The sequence below is a fragment of the Ovis aries genome, chromosome 7 (genome assembly GCF_016772045.2).
Source record: "Ovis aries strain OAR_USU_Benz2616 breed Rambouillet chromosome 7, ARS-UI_Ramb_v3.0, whole genome shotgun sequence".
Classification (NCBI taxonomy): Eukaryota; Metazoa; Chordata; class Mammalia; order Artiodactyla; family Bovidae; genus Ovis; species Ovis aries.
Genome location: NC_056060.1, coordinates 14531080 through 14556889, shown reverse-complemented (window position 1 = coordinate 14556889; position 25810 = coordinate 14531080). Strand labels below are relative to the sequence as shown.

The 25810-nt window shown below is 40.5% G+C and overlaps 1 protein-coding gene across 14 annotated transcripts in view; it reads right to left on the bottom strand.

The window, feature by feature from the left end:
- MAP2K5 (mitogen-activated protein kinase kinase 5) overlaps nucleotides 1–25810 on the bottom strand; it is a 263833-nt gene that overhangs the window by 59431 nt on the left and 178592 nt on the right. For 9 of the 14 annotated variants that reach the window (XM_042252082.2, XM_027971523.2, XM_042252077.1 and 6 more), the window contains 2 exons: nucleotides 8865–8891; nucleotides 8523–8555 (listed from right to left, as the gene is read on the bottom strand). The exons of 2 other annotated variants lie outside the window; for them this stretch is intronic. In XM_042252082.2, coding sequence (XP_042108016.1) covers nucleotides 8523–8555; nucleotides 8865–8891 — 60 coding nt within the window. The remainder of the gene's footprint in view (nucleotides 1–8522; nucleotides 8556–8864; nucleotides 8892–25810) is intronic. 3 more of the 14 variants (XM_042252078.1, XM_042252084.1, XM_042252086.2) reach the window with 1 other exon arrangement.

Sequence of the window (25810 nt, the reverse complement as noted above, 5' to 3'; positions counted from 1 at the left end):
GGGAAAGCAATGTGACATTGGGGAACACAGTGGAAAACAGTTGGTAAATCGTAAAGGTTAAGGCCAGACTTGGGAGTTTTGATAAAGGACTGTATTTATTAGCTAAGTATCTCCTCATCATACACTATTACTTTTTGGATTTGGTTTTCTGAGTCTTAAAAAAAGTAGTAACTTCTTATAATTATGCATAAATTTCATTCAACAAATACTTATGAATAGATATAGTACTAGGAAGACAGAAAAAAAAAAAAGCCTGGGAACTTAAAACTTTAGCTGATGTATTTCTTATAATTGAGTCTGAAACAGAAATTGACAGTTTTTCAAAAAATAATTTTATTTATTTTTGACTGTGTTGGGTCTTTGATGCTGTGCGGGTTTTTCTCTAGCTGCACAAAGCAGGGACTACTCTCTAGGTGTGGTGTGTGGACCTCTCGCTGCGGTGGCCTCTCTTGTTGCAGAGCATGGGCTCCCGGCCATGTGGGTTTCAGGAGCTGTGGCTCGTGGGCTCTAGGGCACAGGCTCAGTAGCTGCGGCATGTAGGCTTAGTTGCTCTGAGGCATGTGAGATCTTCCTGGGTCAGGGACTGAACCCATGCCTCCTGCACTGGCAGGTGGATTCTTTACTACTGAGCCTCCAGGTAAGCCCAGAATTGAGTTTTGAATGAGGTGCTTAGTGCTGTCCTATGAACAAAATGCTAATTGTCTCCTCATGTGTGTGCGCCCCATCTCAGTGAGGCCTTGACTGCCCATGCCAAATGCTTCTTCTCTGATTCCGTCCTCCCACTCTCCCCCACGTCCAATTATTCATTCACCAAATTCAGTTTATTCTATTTCCTAAACACCCTTCAAACATGCTAAGGCTGTCCTAATGAAAAGTCTGCATACTTTCTGATCAAGACTGTAAGTACAGTAAATTCCTGTCGTTTCCAATCCACTTTCCACAAGCTCGTCAGAGTGACTTTTCTAAAACACAAATCTGGTTCTGTTGATTCTTTGCTTAAAATCCTTTCACCCACCCCCTCCTCTTTCATTTCTGCAAATGCTTTTGGGTACAATGTTTAAAGATTTTTCTAAACCTGGCTGTTGCTCTCATCTGTTTTAATACTTTGCCAAGCACTGCAGCCATGCTGAACTCTACATGGGCCTCAAGTATCTGTGGGCCAGCTCCTACTGGCCCTGGGGCTTCCTTTCTCTGTAGAGCCCTCTGGTATATTACCACCCGCTTCATGACAAGCTTTCTTCTCTGTGTATTCCCTGCACCTTGTCTACACTTTGGGTATACATGGAATTTATAAGGGGGCTTCCCAGGTGGCTTGGTGATAAAGAATCTGCCTGTCAATGCAGGAGACGCTGGAGACTTGGGTTCGATCCCTAGTCAGGAGGATTCCCTGGAAGAGGAAATGGCAACCCACTCCAGGATTCTTGCCAGGAAAATCCCATGGACAGAAGAGTCTAGAATTTATTGGCTGCAAACATCATTAAATGCCTTATCATACATGCTCATTTATGTGAGTAGGTAAAACAGCAGTCACTGTGCTCCTCTGAGAGCTCATCAAGTCTCAGACCACTTACACTACCTGCAGTTTAAAGTTGGTGATGGCAGGGAAGCGTGGAGGGCTGCAGCCCACGGGGTCGCAAAGAGTCGGATGTGACTGAGCGACTGAACTCAACTGAACTCACATATGATTGCTTACGAGCCTGTCCCCTTAACTAAAGCAGAACCTACTGGCAATTGTAATTTAACTAATTCCCTATCCCCTGTACCTAACTCTGGGATTAATACAGGTTTACAGAATGATGGTTTGGGCTATAATCAGTGGTTTCCAAACTGTCATCTAAGGAACTCTAAGTACTTTTATATGGTTGCCAGAGGTGGGATGCAGACAGTGTGGAGATCTAAGCTTTCTAACCTGTGATCAAACCAGAAAGGCTTCAAAGTTAAAAAAAAAAAATATATATATATATATATATATGTATGTACGTACATATATATTTTAACTTTCATGTGTCAAAGGACAGCATCAAGAAAGTGAAAAAACAATCCATAGAATGAGAGAAAAAATTTATAATCGAGTATCCAGAATACATAAAGAACTCTAACAACTCAAAACTAGTAATTTAAAAATAAAAAACAATTTAAAAAGAGAAAATGCACTTGAATAGAAAAGAAGATATTCAAACAATAAATAAACACATGAAAATATGCTCAATATCATTAAGTCACAAGGGAAATGCAAATCAAAACCACAATGAGAGACTACTTCATATCCATCAGAATGACTACAATCAAAAAAAAACAAAACTGAAAATAACAACTGTTGACAAGAACATGGAGAAATCTGAACCCTCATAAATTGCTGATGGGGATGTAACATGGTACAATTGCTGTAAAATGCAGTTTGGAAGTTCATCAAAAAGTTAAATACAAATGTTAATACACATATAAGAGAAAACAAAGGTATAAAGGATATACAAAAAGAGTGTAATCAGGCCCATCACTGGATAGGTAACTATGGGAGACACTGGCATTTTCCTGTACTTTACTTGCCTATGGTTTTCTAAACTTGTACTACTTGGATAATATTAAACAATAAACATTGTTAAAATGAAAAAATTAAAAAGCTAAACAGAATTTTCGTGTGACCCAGCAATTCCACTACTGGGAACATATAACCAAGAGATTTAAAAACATACATCCTCATATAAATTTGTACACAAATGTTCACAGCAACATTATTCCTAATAGTCAAAAAGTGGAAACAGTCCAAATGTTAACCCACTGATGAAAGACAGACAAAAATGTGGTATGTCCATACAATGGGGTATTATCTGACCATAAATACTGACAAATACCTCAACATGGGTGTGCCTTGGAAATATCACGCTAAATGAAAGAAACCAAACACAAGATGCCAGATATTACACGTCCAGTTTATATGAGATATCCACAACAGGGAAATTCATAGAGAAGGAAAATAGATTAGTTAGTGGTTACCAGGGATTGGAGGAGAGAGAGGAAATAGGAGTTACTATTAACAGGTACTGGGTTTCTTTGGGAAGTGAGGAAAATGTTCTGGAACTGAGGTGTATACTTTCTAAGAATGGATTTTATGTTATATAAATTATAGCTCAATACAAACGTCAAAGTTAAAAAATAGAAAACAGAAATAAGTTCCTCTGTGATGATCTGTACTTAGCAGTCCTTTTCAGCTGGACAGGATATTCCACACACTTATTCTTATGCCAGAACCACCCTTACCTTGATCACTGTAACTTGTAATATGTTTCAAACTCAGGAAGTTTGAATCCTCTCTGTTTTTTCTCCCCCTGAGATTGCTTGGGATGATACCCTGACTCCTCTGCATTTCCATATAAATTCTGGGATCAACTCGTTCATTTCTGCAAGAATCCACTGGGATTGTACTGAATCTGTAGAGCAGTTGGGAGGTACTGCCATCTTAACAGTACTGTCTTCCATCCCATGAATCTGGGATGTTTCTCTGTTAAAGTCTTTTAATTTCTTTCAAAGATGTTTTGTAATTTTCAATGTAGAAGTTTTCTACTTCTGTTAAATTTATTCGTAACTATTTGATCACTTTTGATGCTAACTAACTAGAACTGTTTTTTTAATTTCACTTTGGGTTACTAACACGAAGAAGTGCTCTTTCTAGCTGCGGCAAGTGGGGGCCACCCTCTGGTTGTGCTGCGCAGGCTTCTCACTGCGCCGTTTCTCTTGTGGCAGAGCACGTGCTCTAAGCGCACAGGCTCCAGCGGTCGTGTCACGAGGGCGCTGCAGTTGCGGCTCGTGGGCTCTGGAGCACAGGCTCAGCAGCTGTGGCACGTGGGCTTAGATGTCCTATGGCAAGTGGAATCTTCCTGGACCAGGCAGGGATTGAACCCATGCGCCCTGCATCGGCAGGCAAATTCTTAACCACTGGACCAGCAGAGGAGCCTCACAACTGATTTTTGTGTGTTGATTTTATACCCTATCATGTAGAAGATACTTCTGATCAGGTATAAAACATGACTTACAGGGATTCGCTTTTTCCTAGTAAAAGGAATAAGTAAACAGAGGTATATATCAGAAATTTGTTAACTGCCCTGCTGAGGACCTACAGATATTAGAGATAAATTCATTTTTAGCTGTAATATGCTTGAAACACATATACACTCAGAGTAATAATCCATTTTTTTCTGGCTGTCATATGTTAGATATCCTGAACATTCTGAAACACATCTGTGAACTCAAAAATGATTTGCAAGACAGTTTCAAGCCCTTCTGTCTGACATTTAGTTTTTCCCTTTTTTGACCTTGTGAACTTCTATTCATGCTTTAAGACCTAGCTTAAATGCCACGTCTCCTCAAGGCCCTCTCCCAGTCTACCCCCAGAACACATACTCTTCTGGTAGAACAAACCCTCCTGTTTCTGGGTTGTTAGTATGCACCCTATGATGAAGCGTAATTATTCAATTTTGTACTATTATCCTTTCCAAGTCTGTGGCTGGGTAGGCTCAAGGGGGAAGTCCCCACTTCATTCTTTGTAGTTTCCAGCACCTCAGTTGACTGATTTCCTGGCTGGCCCCAGCCAGCCCTGGGTTTCAGTGACTCAGCTATCACCTCTCTGTTCCCATCTACCATCACCAGTGTGGCCAGGCCTTTGTTGCCAGTCAAACTGGGAGCCCAGGCACTAGGGAGAGCTCTGGATGGCTACATAGCCTCCTGGGTCCTGGCACACTGCATTGGCCCAGGATCTGTGACTGGGCCTCTGCCTTGCTACCCTGACTCACCTACTTTGCAGTTGACCTGGGAGCCTTGCCCAGAAGCCCAATTCTCTCCGGTCTTGGAGGCTGTCCTGAGTATGGCCTGGTCAACTGGGGCTAGTATACAGTCGGCACTTTTGAGAACTATCTGCTGAAATGAATGAACACAAGTCCACTCATTTTACTTCATCAGTCTTATTTGCTCTTCTCAGATGAGTGTGTCTGACCTTACACATAGCACTTGGGTATCCAATTTCATTTGATACCTTTCAGTTTTGCTATCAGTCACTGTGAGGAGTGTAAAGACTGAAGATAAGATGATCAGATCATCAGGCTAACAAGGAGTCACTGACAAGAATGTTAGTAGTCACTAACAAGTCAAGTCACCACAGAAAACAGAGGTGACCACAAGAGAGAACCCAAGAAAAGCATGAAGCAGATCAGCACGCCCTTGTAGGGCCATTTAGTCTGGGAGCAAATGGTTCTACACAACTCAAAAAGCCCAAGCATACTGCTGAATGCCAAAGCAAAATAACACAGGCAAAATGGCTCAGAAATTCACTAAAAGAGAAAGGCAAGAGCCCCACAATTCTCTGTAACCCTATAGGACATCAGTACATCAAAGTTTAGTTCAGTGCTGTGTTCAAAACATGGACCTGAGTCATCAAGAAAAGGTTACAATACAACAAAACCTTTGTATCAGTGAAAAATGATATGCACCACACTTTATCAATAGGGTGCCAAAAGCAAATAAATTTTAGAAACATTCTTTCTAAAAGTGCAAATTTTCTCACTGATGTCAGAGCTTAAAGCAGTTATCAGTTATCTTGACAGTAAGGGCCACCTTATCTCCCAAAGACATCAGACGGGCAAGGCAACACGGCACACAGAGACATACATGACTGACAACAAACCACAGTACTTTACAGTTCAGGCATTCAAGGACTGGGGGTGGACCTGGTTATGAGTTTTACAGTAGGAAGCTCTTTTGAGAGAAGCAACTCCGAGGCAAATACGGCGACTCTAAGACAGCACTCACATGCTGAGTTAGCCAGGTACAAGCTGGATAAACTGCACCCCCCACCCCCCGGTTCTTCGGCTGCCCTTCCAGTTCCTATTCTGTGGTTCAGATTTCGTGTTCATGGCTCTTACCCCTCTGGCTTAACTTTTGGGGTCTTCTATCTGGATCTGAAATGGCTAACTCGCTTTGTCCCACAGTTCCATCTCCTGACTCCCAGCTCCTGAGGTTCACCCCTGGCCACTCTGGCACCGCCTCCTGTCCACATGATGTTGTTTTACTCCTTCTTCATTCTTCGCAAGGCCACGCTAGGAGGTCAAGGTATAGCCACACAATAATAAATAAAATATACTGGGCTTTGCTTATTAGCTATTTTGTACATGACTCCAAATACACCCATCTTATCTGAATTAGATTCCTTTGAGGGTGGTCCTTTTCGATTGTTAACTTTTTCCTAAGAGAAACAGTATAGGCTCATTGGAGAGCCATTTTATAATGGGGTATATTCCATGCCCAAGGAGTAAGATGGTTCAAATCCTGGCTGGTTATACTGACTCAGAAATAGAAGCCCTAAACGTCAGATGTAAATGAAGATAGATAGTTAATTGTCCTCTGGGATCTACAAGGGAAGATTTAGCCATTATACTAATAGAAGAGGTTCTCAGACTTTATTGTGTGAAATTACTTGGGAAGCCAGGAAAATGTAGATTCCTGGGCTCCATTCCCAGAAGGTTGAATTCAGTGATCTAGGTCCAAGAGTCTGCATTTTATACAACTGTCTTAGATAATCCTGATGTAGTTAGTCCTTGAACTACCCATACCCTTTGAGAAGCACTGTTTCACAGCAATGAGAAACCTGACAAACACGGGATGAGCACATTAATCAAAGGATCCCACCAAACCTTCCTTTCTTAGAAGCTACGACGCGCCTTGCCTGAGGCAGGTTATCTGGCCAACTCACTCCTAATACTCTTATTACCAACCATCAGCTGGTTCCAAGATCAACTTATGTTTGTTTTAAAGATATATGTGAATTTCCCAAGTCTCCAAAAAAAAAGAGATATCAGTGTTTTTAGATTAAATGGGAATAGATGTCTAAGTTACAGCTTTCTCTCACCTGAGGAAGAAGCACTCTAAAGAAAAACATACTGTTTAAGTTGTAAGCTATTGTCCTTCATCACACAGACCTTCTCTCCTTAGAAAATCTCCCTATGATGATTTCAAAAGTCTCAAGATTTTACCCAACTCAAACAAGTAAAATATTTTACATTTAATAGCAATCACTGCTACTTTAAATAAGGAATACAAATATCCATTTGATCCAGAAAATCTTCAAGTGAGCTCTCCAGCAATACCCGTATTATTGGAGAAGATATCTGCACCTGGATATTCTGACGCCCAAGGGTCTGGCAGACCAAGAATAGCAGAGCCCAGGAAATGTGGCAGGCTGTGCACTTGACTGGGTAGGCTGAACTTCCCGGGACACTTTCCTAAGCAATCCTGAAGGGGGAGCTCAGGAAAATCAGTTTAATTAGGAGGATTCTGATGGGGATGGGATGCCTTCAGAATCTAAGATGACAGAAGACATTGATGAGCTGTTAGATCCAGGAGGTCTGTCTGATATTTGAGAAAATGGGGCCTCCATTTGTTTCAGGATGATGCCTTCATTTTTGCACTAACATGGTTTATGGCTTGCATGGGATATATGGACTGACTGATGCAGCCATTAAGGATGCTGGAGCCCCATTCTTACTATTATTGTGATATGTGTATGTGTTTGCTTTTTTCCTAGGAGGATCTTTATTTTTTCTCCCAAATCTCATAACTGGTTATACAGATGTTTAATTGAGAGGAATAATTATGAATTACGATTTTTTTCCTTTCAAACTTTCCTATCTGAAACATTTATCGCCTTCACTACAAGCATTTCAAATATTGTAAAATTAAAGTTTAAAAAATAAACACTGCTAGCAGGCAAGCCCAAGCCCAGAAAAACTGTTTCTACAAAACATTAATGCTTCTTAATTGGAATCTTGTATACCATAAGACTGCTAATTTACAGAAAAAAAGGAATTTAAAGTCAGAGTCAAAAGTAGAAAAGCTGACTGAGAATGAAATTCAGGTAGCTTAACTCCATGAAGGCAAAGAGACAGTGAAACTTGATGGATAAGGATGATCAGAGGTAGCGTGACTTAACATGTGAGAATACCAGTTAAAAGCACAAAAAGTCAGGAGTATGTTCAGGGGAAAATGCCTAATTAGGAATTAAAGCTGAATTGTTGACCTAGAGCTTTTCAACACTTTTGTCACTCTGCTATGCTTTGGGTAAGTAAAGCAAGGAGGACAAATTTTATCCAGCTTATTTCTGCTGTTCAACTCTGACCCCTGTCTACTGAACGACTTTAAATATCTGTTACAGAAAAAAAATGGTACCACTTTAATTTCCGGCTCCATCCCCATCTGGCCAGAGAGGGGATAAATTAATATTATCGTGTTTTGTCTTTAGGGCTTCTGATACCCCCAAGGACCAGCCTGTAGGATAGTCTGTTTTGGCAGAGAGCCTCAGCCGGCATCAGAAGAGTGGGATTCAGGACAAGGCCAGTTCACGTAACACAGCTCAGAGCCATACAACACAACTTGCTCTGAGGATGTTGGGCACTGTGCTTCATTAGGAAACAAAATATAAGCTTTCCACACCATTAGGAATGACTTTAGGAGTGAAAGCACATAAGACGATGCCTCACCTCATCAACAATGCACTGCAGAAGCTGGAGAGGCTGCAATGGGAAAGAAGAGAGGAAAAAGTATTAGCCTCTATGCAATATCTTTACAGTGGAGTGGAAAGAAAAAATCATTAATGCAATAAAATATAGCAAGATTAATCAACAACAGCAAACTTATAAAAACATTGATGCTCAGGATGTTCTATTATTTCTAATGGTACCTAATCTAATACAGGCAGTTAAAGGTTTGCATTTTCTTCAAAATGCAATTTGCTAAGTTTAAAACAAGGCATTCAAGCATGCAAAGGAAGCAGCCATCAGGAAAAAGAAAAGTGAATTTTTTTCTGAACTCATAAAGCTTACCATTAAAGATCCCTGGTTTTTCTGAATCTGAAAAAAGGCAATATGTAATTAGCATGTCATAATCAAAATGACTCACTTGGACACATTATGATCACTGAGAGAAAATTATTGCATTGCTGGTGGCAATTTGTGGGCATGTGTTAACACAATTTACATAATGAAAATACACAAATGTTAATAGCTCGCTTCTCATTTATAGGCGAAAGTCAGCAGAATGTTAATTTCACACAACACTTTTTAGTACCCTCCAGGTTGTATTAGAATAGGGAGAAAAACCATAATCCATTTCAAAAGGCTGTTTACGATTCAGATATAAATAATGTTTTATATTGCTAGATTGTGAACACTGGGCTTAATGTTGCAATCATTGCTAATGTTATGAAGCTCACTCTTTTTAAATTAAAAACCGATTTATTTAAAATTGAAATTAAATCATAGTCAGAAATTAGAATTTTGGATTCCTGCCAGTGTCTGCTCACAATCCCCTATTTTGTGAAGAAAACTTTAATTATGTGGTTGAAGTATTTGCCTCTGACTCAAGAGTGGGTGAAGACTCCACCTTTTCCAAAGTTCCTCCAGCCTGTTTCCAGGGCAGCAATGCTTTCTGGGAAAATCAAATGCATGCAAGTTTTAACACTGCTTTTTAGGGGAAGAGAGCTGAGTCAAAGAGGAATGCCTGTTCTGGAGGCAGGATGCTCACACAGCTAACACCGATACACCACGTCTCTTAGAAAGTCACTAAATTAATAAAACATCCACTTAGTAGTTAAAGTATTAAACACTTAAGTGTCCCCTCCCCTCCAACCACCCCCCTAAAAAAACTGCCTTGCAGTTACTACAAACTCAATGAAAATGGAGTCCCAGGTATTAACTTTCCTAAGGAGGAAAATTTCAGGGCTTATATATAATTACTAAGGGGTCAGTTGTTTGCTGGGATAGACTGTGCTTCAACAAGCTGGTAAAATATAGGTAAACTAATTAATAGTTTCTTATATGCTTTTAATGGTGCTTTTAAAAGTTCTTTCACATACACATGATCATTAGATTGCACAACCACCCTGAGTCTGGCAAGGATGGTCATCTCTAGTCTATGATGGGAAAAACTGGGCCTCCCAGAGGTTGGGGCAGGCCAAAGGCCTCAGGATCTGGCTGTGGTTGTTCTGGGGCCTCTCCCAGGCTCCCCTCTCTCCAACATCATATCCGCCTACATCACAACATTCCTTAAAAAACAACTGGATTCACATGTGTTTATCTTTGGCATGGTAAATTTGATAAATTATCAGTTTTGGCCCATGGGTTCTTCTCAACTGGACTGTTAAGCTTCTCCAGGGCAGAAGCCAAGTTTCTTCATTTCTTTTGCATCCCTATGGCTGATCAGAAGACCCTCCCATCCAGTGCTTGAGTGTTTTAACAAGTGCTTTCCCATGTGTTATCTTAACTGAACATGGTATCCTCTCTTTCCTGTTCTTGGCTCTGCATCATGCCCTCCCCAGGCACAACTCCCTGAAACTTCCATCAGAGGTGGATTGGGTCTTAATCTACTTTGGTAGTTCCTACTGAATACTGTCGTGAATTACTGCGCCTTCTTATTCCTCTAGTTTCTGTATAAGGATCTGCAGGGAAATGCTTACATGAAAAAGGAATACAGCTCTTCATTACCACCTTGGAGGGGTTAGGATTTTAGTAAAAAGCCACAGCACCTTTAAAAAAATCATGAAAACCCCAGGCCAATTCTCCTATGAGATATCTTTGGTGCTTGCTTTTACAATTGGTCCTTGAACAACATGGGTTTGAAATGTGCAGGCCCACTTACACGAGGCTAGTTTTCATTAGTAAATACTACAGTACTCAATGGTTCGTGGTTGGTGGAATCCCTGGATGTGAAGGAACCTCAGATATTCAGACATGGGGGGCCACCTAAACTAAACCCAGATGAACCCCTTCATTGTTCAAGGGCCAACTGTATTTTTTAAAGTACACATAGATTACTCATGCCTCCAACATTCTTAGTGAGATATATCTACTTCCAACAGGAGAGTTATTTGCAATAAACACAGAATTAGAAAACCTTTTTTGACATCAAAGAGAATGTTTTTCCACAAATTTCCAGCAGTCAGGGGGATTACAAATTCTCCAAGGAAAACATTTTAAGTGAAATGTTTCAAAATGAATTCAGGGATGGATTGTGAGACATGGTTTCCAGTAACATCCACTGCGTGAACTAAATAGAATTTTCCTCATAGACTGAGACCTAGGAAAAAGTCTCCACCTTGCCCCATTCTTTGGGTTAAAAGCATGGTTTAAGACCACTTAAAACTGTACTCTTTTAACGTTTGTTCTTTACTACAAGAAAAGGAGAAATAGCAATATCAAAAGTCTGTTTTATGATCTTATAACCATACTGTTTTGCCTAGGTTTTTAAAGAGAGACATTGTTACCAAGTTTTATTGTACGGTTTTGATAGCAACATATTATATGAAATCATCTTCATAAATTTTGTATTAAGGTAGCAGTGCCAGTACCTGAAATTGATTCAAAATGCTTAAGATACTCAATTACTTTTTAACACTGTTACACAATGCAGTGACTTATATCTTCTATTTCACAAGAATCTGATGATACAACATCATTGTAATTGATTCATTTTCTCAATTAAATAAAGCTACTGTGCTTTTTTTTTTTATATGAATGCCACATAGACCATAGAGTTAGATATATTATCTCCTTTCTCTGCCTCAGATATATGGCCTTAAACGCTATATTCTGTTCCTCTGTTAATTCCACCAGAAAATTTAAAGCCAGGGTCATATTTTTCAAATTCTGAAGTGCCATGTACTCGGCTGTATTTATATTAGGCATATTTTTCACTGCTAAACTCTTTGTTGTTTACCTTTTTCAAGATCACATTACTGTACAGGCGCAGCAACCATAAAACAGACCCAAACAAAGTCAACCTCCAGCCACTGCCTCTGCGTTTGCACACAGTTCATGAAAAAGTGAAGCCCTGGGTTTTATAGCACATTAAGAGGGGTACTAAGGGTTCTCAATATAAAATGTTAGCTTCGTGAATGCCTCTCTTTATTCTGCGTCTGCCTTCCAAATGCTTAGCTCTGAGAGCAGAGTTCAGAGGGACACAATAACATTGTTAGGGCTGATGTACTGCCTGTAACTCCCAACATATGAGATGCTGTTTATAACTTGTCCAAGTCCACCTTCCTGCCTACACATTTTGCTCATACTGAGTTTTCTATGTCTAACTAATAATTGTGGACAAAGAACAGAACGATAATTGCTCCAGTCATAGACTTTGGTTTTCAGTCTCTAGAACCAGCAGCATTTTGAAACACCAGTTAGATAAACCTCTTCTCTCTTCTGGGCATAGCTTTTTTTTTTTTTTTTTTCTGTTCATCAGCTGTTAGATCCAAGATTTTAAGCTACACTAACAGGGGATGCTTCATTCTAACATAAGACAGACCCTTATGTGTCTAAATGAGGAAGAATGACTTCACAACAGGCAGGCCTAAATATCAGTCGGGTCTTATATTTCTTTGAGAGGACCATACAGCTGGCAATTTAAAAAGCTCCTGTAATATGACCTGTGAATCTGGAAAATGAACCTGGAAAGGAAATTACCGATGCAAAAGTTTGCTTACAGGGCCTCAATTATTTAGTCAATGACTCTGGTGATAAAAAAGCAACTTTGGAAGGTTCACATTATGCTTCTGTCTCTGGAGAGGTACTTTTTACACAGACGATGGTAGACAGACCTTGCTACCAGCCCTTTTACATTATATTCAGAAGCACAATCAGAAAACTAAAATGAATCCACCTATGGAACTTAGAGAAGATACCAGCTCGAGCTTTCATTTTCTCTTTTACTCTCTGAAATTATGGCTTGCCCTGCAGCTCTTATCGGAGAGATTTATGTGTGACCTGGGTCAGATCTTCCAATATCAGTTGACAAATTTTCTCTTTACATATTTACTGCTTTTCAAGCTTGTGTTATTTTCTCTTAAATAGAGAGAGAGAAAAAAAAGATATATAAAATTAAATCATACAGCTGGAATTTTAAAAGGATACATTTTTATCTGTTGCGCTCCTGGTATCACATTCTAGCTTTTGATGCTGAACTCTATTCTCTTCTTAAATGTCAAATTTTAAGAACTGTAGTTATTTTGCAAGGGCTCTCTTTTCAAATCAGATGCACTAAGCTAAACTCTGGCTAAATATTAACATAAACAAGTATTAGAGCAAACTGAGATTTTATATTCTAAATGAAGAATGATGACCCTTTTTTTTTTTTTTAATAGATGGGGACCTCTGAGATCTGGTTTAATCTACTCATTTTGCTGTTTTGCTGGGTAACAGGCTCAGAGGGGAAAAGTGCCCAAGGTCACAGAACCTGGCTTGGAACTGACTGCTGACTCATGAGGCAACTAGTATGAGAGGGGGAATGCATAAGCTTTGGAATCAGAAAGATTCCTGGAATTCCTGTCTGATTCTCATGGCTTCAGAAGCTCCCTCCTTTCACTAGGCTCAGGGCTCTTGTCTAGGAAAGATAAGCTAGAGGGGCCCAAGCATCCATCCCAACCCTGGAGTCTCCCACTCAGGCACAGATGTTTTTCCTACCAGAGGGTGAACTAACACAGACATCCGGTCTGACTGTATCTGGTATTGTGCTGGGTGCTGAAACGGAGTCACATCACCTCCAACCCATCAGAACTTGGGAAAAAAGTGCCCAAATCTCAAAAAGCCCTCAGAGAGAGAGAAAAAAAATCACTTTCACATGACCACAAACTGAATTGTTATTGTTGTTGCTGAGCTGCTGAGTCATGTCTGACTCTTTGTGACCCCATGGACTGTAGCCCATCAGGCTCCTCTGTCCATAGAATTTTCCAGGCAAGAATACTGGAGTGGGTTGCCCATTTCCTTTCCAGGGGATCTTCTTGACCTAGGGATCTGACCCGCGTCTCCTGCATTGCAGGCAGATTCTTGACCTCCGAGCCACCAGGGAAATCCCTTACAAACTGAATACACAATGCTTGGTAACTTAAAATATGCCTAAACAAAGCGCTGTTTTTTTGAGAAGGAATAGGACAAAATTTACCCTGGTTAACTATAAATGGGAATTTTGGCAAACTGATATTTTTAGATTAACTGAATGTATTATGAGACAAAATAAATGAATAAAACATATTATTTCTAACAATATAAAATGAACAAATATGGTTTACTTGTGCTCTATCTCCCCTATTCATCAATCTCTGTCCTTGTTCAAGTTCTAATCATGCCTGTGAATCTATCAGCATAGCTTGTTAGGACAAATAAGTTATATGTGATCCCCGTGTTCTAAGATCCACTCACTGGCATGTTCTCCCTGCCTCACATCCCAAACTTGGGCCAGGGTGCTGCATTCCGGAGTGACCAGTTTTGAAAAGTTCAAAATAGATATCCCTGAATTTGACAAACAGTTGGGGCAGACAGAAAGGCTCTAAGGTGCCTAGAGGAGGGCACAGCTCAGATGGGACCAGGCAGAAAATCATCACAGCCATAAATTAGATCACTTGGCTCTTACTGCGTCCCCGAGCATCAAGGACAATGCATTTCCACACAACATACAACAGCTGGAGCACCAAGGTGCGGCACAGCTATTATTCACATGCTGGGTCTGCCGGTCAGTGAGTAGGAAGAAAAGGACCTGATGGCCAGCTTGTACTCTTTTATCCCTTGTGTATTTAAAACTGACACAGCTCGTGTCCTCCCCTGCCCAGGGGTACAGGAGCCAGAGTGAATCATTTCCTGGGCAAATAATGAGAATTTCAATATTCAGACCTCAATTCTGTGAGAAAAGCAGGAGCTGAGAATCACAGATCAACATGACCAATGTGAGTTGCAAAAACTACCCTTTTCCCTCACAGTACAAAGTCTGGCTGAGGAGTCCATTGAGTACTTGCATTTCAAAGAAGATCTGAGATGTTTGCTGCATCAAACTGTTTTCTTTGCTACAAAAAACGGTGTGGTCTTAGTTTAAGAATATCTGTTCTCTCTCTCTCTGTGGGGGAGGGGGAGGGGAAGGAGGAGGTGTTGCTTTTTCTGAGAAAGGCCTGTTGACCATTCTACTTTTTATGGTCAAATAAATCTGCTATCAGTTCAGTTCAGTTGATCAGTCGTGTCTGACTCTTTGCGACCCCATGAATTGCAGCATGCCAGGCCTCCCTGTCCATCACCAACTCCCGGAGTTTACCCAAACTCATGTCCATTGAGTCGGTGATGCCATCCAACCATCTCACCCTCTGTCATTCCCTTCTCCTCGTGCCCTCAATCTTTCCCAGCATCAGGGTCTTTTCTAAGGCGTCAGCTCTTTGCATCAGGTGGCCAAAGTATTGGAGTTTCAGCTTCAACATCAGTCCTTCCAATGAACCCCCAGGACTGATCTTCATAATGGACTGGTTGGATCTCCTTGCAGTCCAGGGAACTCTCAAGAGTCTTCTCCAACACCACAGTTCAAAAGCATCAATTCTTCTCAGCTTTCTTAATAGTCCAACTCTCACATCCATACATGACTGGAAAAACCATAGCCTTGACTAAATGGATATAGCAAAAGCTATTTTAGTGTGGCAAAATATCTGAAAGGGTTTTTCTAGAGTCACCATTTAGGTTGCACGTCTATTAGGTTAAATCCTCCACATGCCACAGAATCCAGAAAGATGTTAGAGGTCGCCTGGTCCAATTCCTTGTTTCACGTAGAAATTGGCTTTATAATTTTCCTAACAGACAGCCATTCTGTCTTTGCTTGAAGACTTCCAGTGCCAGGATTCCAATGATTCTATCTTGGGTAGCTTGAATTGTTAGGACATTTGTTCTTATTCTGAATTCAAATATGTCTTCCTGTAAGATACGATCATAGTCTGGAGCTGCAGTGATTAAGTCTAAAGACAGCTCTTCACATATTTCAAAATGGCTGTCATGTCTTAACAATGTTTTCTTTCCTCAACAAACATCCCATTTTCTTCCTGGGGTCATTTGCTATGTTTGGCTGCCCTCTATCCTTCTCCCTTCCATTACTAATGGCATGCGAACAAACATCCCCTTGCCTCTAAGCAACCCATGAGCTTCATGGGAAGATGACTCCAACCCCAGCTTTAGAGGTGGGGCACGTAGCTCAGCCTTAAATTAGTTGGCATCGCCTACATGCCCCGAGTTCAGGGATTAAACTGATCCAATCAAACTGAAACCTACTGCCTCTGGCTGCTTGAGGGGAAAAAGAGACCTGCTCTTCCCTTCAAAACTGAGAAGCAGGTCACCTTAGAAGCTCTATAGTCATTCTTGGTCTGTGAAGGGAGAAGCCTACTAAGATCAGAGCCCAAAGTGAACTACTGGATAAGGTTCTACCTAAAACCAGCAGTACTTAGCTTTTTGGTCATGTATTTCAATAAATTTCCCCTGTGATGGAGGCAACTTTGAGTTGGGTTTTCAGTGACCTGAACCAGAAACTTCTGGAAGAATCACCCAGGCATGATTTCACATTTTCCTTTGAAGCTACCTTTCGCTGAATGTGGTGCTGTGTAGGTACCTTCCTCATAAAGTGCAATGCCTATGCCTGAACACATACCTTGCACTGGCTTAGATCACCTTATTCTGGACACTGTTCTTGGTAGAATCTCATAGAGAATACAAGGGTATTCACATTTTTGATAGCCATATCACACAGTCGGCTCAATGGAGAGAAACAGAGAAATGCCTAAGTTTTGGGGCTGGAAAAAAATTACTTCTTTCCTGTATTCTTCTATTTCTTATCTGTTGCATACTGACAGAGTATTTGAGAGTCAAAATGAACAGATGATTAAACCAATCACAGCATCTAGACAAGTCTGATGAAGTTTCTACCTGTGGTCTTTCCCTTGTAACTGATAGAAAATGTATCAGTCTTTCAGTGTCTGAAAGTCACCCAAAAGGTTCTTTAATCTGAGCCAGCTTCCACTCCATCTGACTGTTGAATCCTTCCATCATTACACCCCTGCTGATTGGGTTTCTGTTTGAATACATACAGTAATGGGGAGTCCACACATTTTCTGACTGCCCATCCTACCTCCTGTTCCAGCTCTATCCTCCTAACATTGCAAATCCACATCCTTTTTTACAGAGAATCCTCAAATATCTGAAGACAACTATCGAGTCTCTTTGGAAGGCTTTACTCTTCAGGTATTGATGCTGGCAGGGTAGAGTGGGAGTATGGACAATGGAAGGTGATGAAACGATTAATTTAAAGCCTAAGTATGTGAAGTGATTCTTAGTTTCTTCTGATTCTAAAACATGCTATGTCAGCATGTAAAAAAGTAAAATTAGACTAAATTATCAATTCATATATGTTTATGAAGATCTTACTCTCTGCCAGTCACTTTATGAGACTCTAGGACCCAGATGATGGATAAGATATATACTTGCTGGTCCACAAAAAACAAAGTGACTTTTTAAGTTCTCTAAAATTTAGCTGCAGAGATGAGACTTAAGCACAGGGCGTGCACTCACCTCTATGTGAAACTGAATATTTGTATAAAATATAGTTCGATGGATTCAGGATGCTGTAAATTTCTAAGACAGCTTCCCCATGAGGCCCACAACAAGTCATGTTTTCAGGCATTGCAAGGAAGGTTTTCTTTGTGAGCTAAGACTCCACATATTGCTCCTTAAACAAACAAACAAAAACAAACAAACAAACATGATATATCTGACAACGTGGTTTGGCCTGCTGAGATTCTGAGATAAGCTGTAATTGCAGCCAATACGTGGTTCTTACAGGATTAGGAAAGAAAAGAAAATCTTGAAATACAGTCACATATAACCACATTAATTAATGAATGCCTTATTGGCTTGACTGTAAATTCAAAACAGATTTAAAGAGAAGTCATAGATTCAGAATGAACTAAAGAAAGCTGACTTCTGTTTCAGAGTTTTGGGTCACACCTCTCATATTTTGATACGGGCAAAAGAAAGTTTCAATAAATTCTAAGAAAGGATTTAGGAGATGGGGATGAGGAAGGTGGCTGAAGGTGTGGAAAAGAGGAGGAAACTGCTCATAGAAGATGAAAGCAGGGACCTCCCTGGTGGCCCAGTGGTTATGGTAAGATTCTGTGCTTCTAATGCAGTGGACATGGGTTCGATCCCTGGCTGGGGAACTAAGGTCCTGCATGTCATGTAGTGTGGTAAAAAAATAAAAATAAAAAAATGAAAGGAGACGACAGATGTATCTAGCCCAGCAGTTTTCAGTCCTTGTTTGCCAAATAACTCTTAGTTCATTTCAATGTATGTGTGCGTGTATGCACATACGTGTCAGGGAGTGGATGTCCACCTACACTATGTCTTGTCTTCCCATGATTTTGCAAGTCACTGACCTAGGCCACCTCCGTCATTTTCCAGATGAGGAAACTGAGGTCTCAAAAAAAAAAAAAAAAGTCAAACGACTGATAGGAACAGCCAGGACCAGAACTCAGGTTAGCTCTGCATGAGTCACGGGGCAGAAACCATATACCGACAGTGATGTCCTGCGTCATTTGCTGGGTGTGTCGCTTGCTGTGCCCCGGTTACCTCTGCTCTGAGTCACTGAACATTTCCAGTTGCCTGGCTACCAAGGAGGTACAGGGCTGTCCAGAGAACAGGGGCTGTAGGGAGACCTTTAGGTGGGAATGTTCTTTTGTTTACTGTATTTTACCAAACTAGTCAAGGTCTCCTTGTGCCCAGAATGATGCTCTCTGAAACTGATCTCTAAACAGGATATAAAACAAGCTCCATTACCATCTTTGGTCTTTTCTCTTCATCTGAGCTTCCTTCCTCATAAGACTGTCACATTCCCCAGCCTTCCTTACTCGCTCTCCATGTTGGTCACCACCTATAGACCCTGACAGTGTATAGCATAAGAGTCCACACTTGGTTCTAATTGGTTGCCTTAGGTTCCCTCGATACCTCGGCTCTGTGCATAAACAGACAACTGCCTCCTCTCTTAGCTTTTAGCAGTCACTGTGACCCTTCTTTCCACCTGCTGTGTCCTGGGCAATCTCCAGGCTTAAATCGAATCAGCTCTTTGCTCCTTTTAGGCAACTCATTGATTTTTCAGTGAACTTAGCTTGTCTGTTTCGTTGGCAGTAAAGAGGGTTGGGTTCTGAGCATCACTAACATTTTAGTTGAGGAAGAATTCCCAAGCCCCGAGGCATTAATCCAGAACTGTTAAACATCTGAAAAGTAATCTGTACTCAAACAAAGCTTGGCCAGGTCTGCCCCCCTTTTAACTTGGATGCCAATGAGCCCCTAGCTCCAAATCTACCTAAGTTTTCTATACTGAATGTTGTTAAATAAAACACTGGAGTACAATAAAAGTTGATGTCTTTGCCTGTTGTTGCTGCTGCTACTACTGCTGTTGAGGACCACTTTCCCTCCAGGGCTCTGTAATTACCTAGCAGGTATGGAGCATCCTAGGACAGTAATTTTCATCTCTGAAGACACGCCGGTTGGAGGCAATACCTGAGTGGATGGGCGTGTAAAATAAGGATAGCCATTCTCACTTTATCCCTGTACCCCAGCCCTCCAGAGCAGGGGATAGTCTGATTCTGTTGCCAAATATCTGGTAATCATCAGTGAGTCATTTAACAGTTATGGACCCCCATGTCCTCCTCTATAAAGTAAACGAGTTGGACTAGACCATTGTAAGAACGCCTCATATCCTACAATTCTATGCTACCATTAAGTAGCACCGATGAAACCAAAGGGGGAAAAAATGACTGGCCTTCCAGACCACAAGTCTCAGAGGGAAAGAAGGCAGTGACGTCACTCATAAAAGCCAGACCGGGCACCAAATTCTCTACTTCAAGCTTCAATTCTATTTCTGGGCTAAACTGGTTATTTAAAAATTGTAGAAGAATAATGGTTCCCAGTTATTGAATTAAAAATTACTATATTCTGCATATAATTCTATATATTAATGACTGATTGTTAATGATAGATTATAACTGAAAAAAGAAAGACTGTAAAGGAAGGCTCTTATGGGATCAGAAAAGTAATTCATTTTAGTCCTACCTGGAGTGAGACATGGTCATATATTTTCAGAGCTACATGGGTAAATCCCTAAAGTACTTTCTGAAAATATAAATAATACTAATATTACCTTGCTCTTGTTTACCAACTTATATTTTTCAAAGCGCTCTCTTAGGTATTAGGTCATTTGATCACGACAACTCCCCCAATTCCCCAGCAGTCTAGCCAAGTCAAATTCATGAAGGGTGGCAGAGAACCCCTCAGAGGCATGTGCCAACTGACTTTAGGCTAAATGCTCAGTCCTGTCTGACTCTTTGTGACTCCAGGGGCTACAGACCGCCAGGCTTCTCTGTCTATGGGATTTCCCAGGCAAGAATACTGGAGTGGGTTGCCATGCCCTCTTCTAGGGTATCTTCCTGACCCAGGGATTGAACCTGCATCTCTTGTTTCTTCTGCAGTGGCAGGCGGATTCTTTACCACTGGCACCATCTGGGAAGTCTGGACCCTAGGGTAGAAATCTTAAAATGCAATGATTTCCAGATTTCCCTGGAGTCCAGTGGCTAAGAACACACCTGCTAATGCAAGGGACATGGGTTCGATCCCTCATCCGGGAAGATTCCACATGCCTCAGAGAAACGAAAGCCCGTGCACCATAACTACTGAGCCCACGCTCCAGCACCCTTGAGCCATAACTACCGAACCTGCGCGGTGCAACTACTGAAGCCTGTGCTCTGTAATAAGAGAAGCCCCTGCAATAAGAAGCCCATGGACCACAACAAAGAGTAGCCCCTAATCCCTGCAACTAGAGAAAGTGCTCACCCAGCAATGAAGACCCAGCACAACCAACAATTCAAAATAAACGAATAAACATTTTAAAAGTGCAATGATTTCTGACCTCAGATTGGTTCTCAGTCATCTCAAAGGGAGTCATGAAATTCTCAAGCCCACGTTCATGATCTGGGCTCTGCCACATGTGCTGGCTCCATCCTGATACAGTACCTCTCTCTGTCATTCTTCCCTCCCCTTCTTACTTTCCCTCCTTGTGTTGCTTTAAAAGTCATCTAAGGAAATTCCCAAACTATAAGGAAGATAAAAGTAACAGCAGCAGTAGTGAACTTACTGAGTTGAAGTACTGTAAGGAAACCAAGTATAACATGCTGCTTCAGACTTTTATCTTAAGGATAGAGAAAATGACTCTCTTGACTAGAATGCCTGGAGTTCTTTTCCATCCTTCTAGCAATGGCACCCCACTCCAGTACTCTTGCCTGGAAAATCCCATGGATGGAGGAGCTTGGTAGGCTACAGTCCATGGGGTTGCTAAAAGTCGGACACGACTGAGTGACTTCACTTTCACTTTTCACTTTCATGCATTGGAGAAGGAAATGGCAACCCACTCTAGTGTTCTTGCCTGGAGAATCCCAGGGACAGGGGAGCCTGGTAGGCTGCCATCTATAGGGTTGCACAGAGTCGGACATGACTGAAGCGACTTAGCAGCAGCAGCAGCCTTAGAGCCTCAGCTCAAGCATCATCTACCCTGTGAAACCATGGCTTCCTCAAGTGAGCTGACCTCTGACTTGTTAGGCCAGAGCATACCATCTCCTGTAGGGTTCCTTTTATATCAACTGCTATTTATTTATGTTTTTTTCTGCCCACTGCATTAGATGCTTTGATAGCAGGGACAACATGTTTCATTTCTTAGATGCTCAGTGACAAATACGTGTTCAAGTAAACTGAAATGTATGTCATAAAATAGTTTAGAAGGTGCTATAGAAACAAACCAACATTGGGTTAGTGCTTTAAAAAAAGACAAAGACAGGAATCACTAACCTAGCTGAGGTATTAACAAGTAATTTATCCTGAAAGTTTCACATTTCTAAGCTACCCACATTTGGGGGATGATTTCTCTTCCATTTCTGCTCTACCTTAAAGGTATACTGGGAATCCACATCCCGTCTTCAGCATAGGCTAAGCAAATAAAATTATGAAATATCTTTATAAGTATGAAATAGGCATTGGGAGAAAAATTTGACAGAGGCAATTTAAAAATTCCTGGGAAGAAGCAAATGTGCATCAGCAAACATCTCCATATCACTTAAATTTCACCTCTGCATTTTATGGAACATAAAATCTGATTTTATGGCTTCAAATGTCAGTATATTTTAAATGTCTATATCCTAAATAGTGAGGGTGAAAATAAACAATGAATTAAAACATGTAAGCTAGAAATCTGTTTGAAAAAATAAAACTGCACACATATCACTCTTTTGGACTCTTGCCAATTAAAGGTTGTAATTTGAAGTTGGGGTAATTACCCACTGCTACTTTTCTCTTTGACTAGAGATCTCACAGAAAAAATTGGATACTTACAATTTACTAAAATCCTTTACGTTCAAATTAAAAAAGTTCATTCAACAAAGGATAGATTCTGAACACCTCTTTTCAAAAAAGGCAAGCTTTTTAGGTTTAATTTTGCAATACAAGGTTGGTCTAGATGTTATCAGTACATTAATACATATATAAGATAGTGATAGTGATACTGTGCTATCACTAACAATAAATATAAGACAACACGAAATTATCAAAGCTAGGATCAGTAGTAATATACTCAAAGAAATTTAAAACGAATAAAAGTAAGAGTAAAAACTCTTGTATTTTGACATTAACTTTTGAAAAACATTTACTATTTTAAAATAGTTTTAAGAACATATATTTTTACTTTATTATGAGAAAAATATTCAGAACACAATTTATTACTACAAAATAAACATATGTTTAAAAGTCTGTCAATTGAAAAAAAAAAACTTACACATATTAAAATAGCAGGTTTCCAAGCCAAGTTAAAATATTTTCTACTTGACAAGCTGCTTACATTTAAATGAAAACAGGGCAACTGTGGTCAATAATATGGATTGCGTATAATAAAAAGGACCTTAGATCATGTTAATACAAGGATCAGAAAGCAGTAACTTCCATTAAAACCACCCAATTACTTAGCAAACTTTCAGATACAGCAAATAAATTAATCTAAGTGAAAGTGCTCAGATAAGAAGCTTTCTGACCTATGAGTAAGTCTCACTAGCAGCAGTCACAGAAAAGCCAGAACCTGCTGAAGCAAGGCAGAGTCCCCCAATCAAACAAATGGTATTAGTAATCAAAAAGCATTTGCAAAACATATTTCCTTGATCAGTAGCAGGGGGTTCTAAGCACATGCCCCCTATAGCTTCCTTCATACTTTGATATACAGTGTTCAAGGGGTGAACACACCTTCCTGTAACCCATGAACAAGTGGGGTGTTTTGCTTTCTAAGAACAGGTTATTTTCATTTCTGTACTATCTTGTGAAAAAGGCCAGTCATTATACTATTAAGAATACATATCTTTCACTTAAAACCCTCTTATCCACTTATGTTTAACTTGTATTGGGATTTAAGAATCCCTCTTTATTGAGACAAGTAATATGTTATCATTTTGTTCAGCTAACAGGCCTGACAGACCCTGTCTCCTTGAGTTAAGAACAGTAGACCTCGACTTTGTACATTGGTAGCAAAAGGTGGCAGAATAAATGAGAATCGCCACTTGTGAAGATTTTTAATCCCAAAGATGCAGACATTCCTTCTACCTTGGCCTTAATTATTCTATTTGGCCAAATGATGGTATTTTTTTTCAACAAAAGTGATCTCTACATATTGCAATATTTTATTTGAATGCCATTCTTATGTATTTTAACAAATAACATCACCATGTACTATATCTCATGTTTTTGATCCTTTTTACTACTTATCATCTTCTTTATTTGAAACAGATTTTTAACAGATAATCTTGATCGTTACAACAATATCTTGCTTGAATTTTATTCAAATAATTCTTAAAAACAGCTTAAAAAGCCGTTTGGAATAACATCAAGCTTGCCATCAATCAAACGAAAAAATTCCGCTGGCGGTTGTATAAACATCAGATCAAGTCTGATGTCTTCAAGGATTTCAGAGTGAACCATAAAAAACTCCATTAACTTCTGACAAAGAATGCAAATTAATCACAACATGGGGTGAAATGAAATTAAAGGCTCTTTTCTAATCAATGACAAGGCAGGATGAAATATTTGTTACTCTCTCTGCACTCAGGCTGCCTAGGATGTTTGCACTTCCCTTGAAAAGCCCCAAATGTAAGGTGTGAGTACAGATTCACCCACAGTCGATGTTCAGCCCTCCCCGCCACCCCCAGAGCTATCTGCTTACAAGTCGTAGAGATTCACAAAACACACTAATCATCTGAATCTCAGGTGCATCCAATTTGTTATTCACACTCTCCCATGCCAGTGAAAAGCCTGGCGCAGACAGATGCACCAGGAACCCTAAATGACAGTTTTGGCCTCCGGAAGTACGATCACTACAGCAAAATCTAGTACAGCCTCCAGGTGAAATGTCTGGAGCTCCATATGGAGCAGGGAAAATTAACAACAAGATGAAAATCACTGCAGCAGCGGGGAGTCGGAATTTTTGAAAAAAAAAAAAAATGAAATTTAAAGATGAAGAAAGAGAAGTAATAAATTAATGGGGTGTGAAAACATTCAAAGCTTTACAATACCAGGGGCACTATTTGCTCAGATTTTTTTTCCTTTTTTTAACTTCAGGTCATTTTGATGTAATTTATTAACCAAGATCAGGAAATGTAGCCAACAGAAGAACATTTTTATACATGCAAAAGTACCTTAAATACATGTGTATCCATATTATCTTCACTTTCCTGTGGCATCTTGCTTACCAAATTTTCAAACGTCAGAGCCGACATAACCCTTGAGAAGTCTCCTTAATGGATTTACTATTGCCCTAATGCAGGGCACTGGTTGTAAAGTTTGAATGAAGGACAACAATTTTTAGCAGGCAGTCTCTTTTGTTTCCCCTAAATTACGGTGTCATTAAACCAACCATTGCCCACCATTGTGTTGTTCAAGTCAACTGGATTTGGATGTACACGATTAACTACACACAGCTCCCACCCATGTCTGGACATGCACATTGTTCCCAAAGAGTATTACAGCTAAACTGTTCAAGAAATTGAGATACTATCTCTTTACTAGATGTTTAAAACCATGATTTTTCATTATGCTATTGCAGAATATGCTTCACAGGCACCCAGAGTTTAATGGCACTGGGGTCAGTGAGAGCTCCAAGGCCTGCAGATCCCCCGTCACCCTGCTAAACACATGGTGAGAAAAGCAGGGAGGCTCCAGGGGAAGGGTTTTGCCATCATCTTCCATGGGACAACCCTTCTCATCTACACAGAAGGCCTGCCAAGGGCAGAGAAGGTGAGCGAGGAGATGGGCTTGGTGGGGCTGAGAGGGAGGAAGGGCAGTGGTTTCAACAGCCAACCAAAATCAGAGTTCACAGATCCAGTCATTCAGTTTAGTCACCTGCAAGTCTCAGCTCTCACTGTACCAACTCATCCCCAAGGCAAGACGCCTTGGAGACTTGAAGACTCAGCCTGCTCACCTGGAGGCTGGAAATAATAGTTCCTGCAGGTGGGATGTATAGCCTGAGTCACATAATAGCGAGTGCTCTGGAGCTCAATGTCAGAAAGGTGCTAGGTAGTTCCGACGTCATTGTTCACCCTACTATGAACTGTAGTAATAAGACTGGGTAATTATAATGACTCCTAGCCTTTTTTTCCATAGAGCCTTAAACTGCATGCCGATTAGGCTACACAACTTTAAGGCCTAAAGGAAACTAAAATAGATAGTGCTTTCAAATAACAAATAAAAACCAACCCCCAAAACAATAATGTTTCCTGGAGAATGATTATTTCAACGGAAATCCGGCCCTTTAACCTTTATGTGGTTCCCAGGCCACTGACTCTGCCGGCTATCTTCCCAGTACCCCTCCCGCATCTGCATCCCCACCGGGTACACTCCGCGTCACCGGCAGG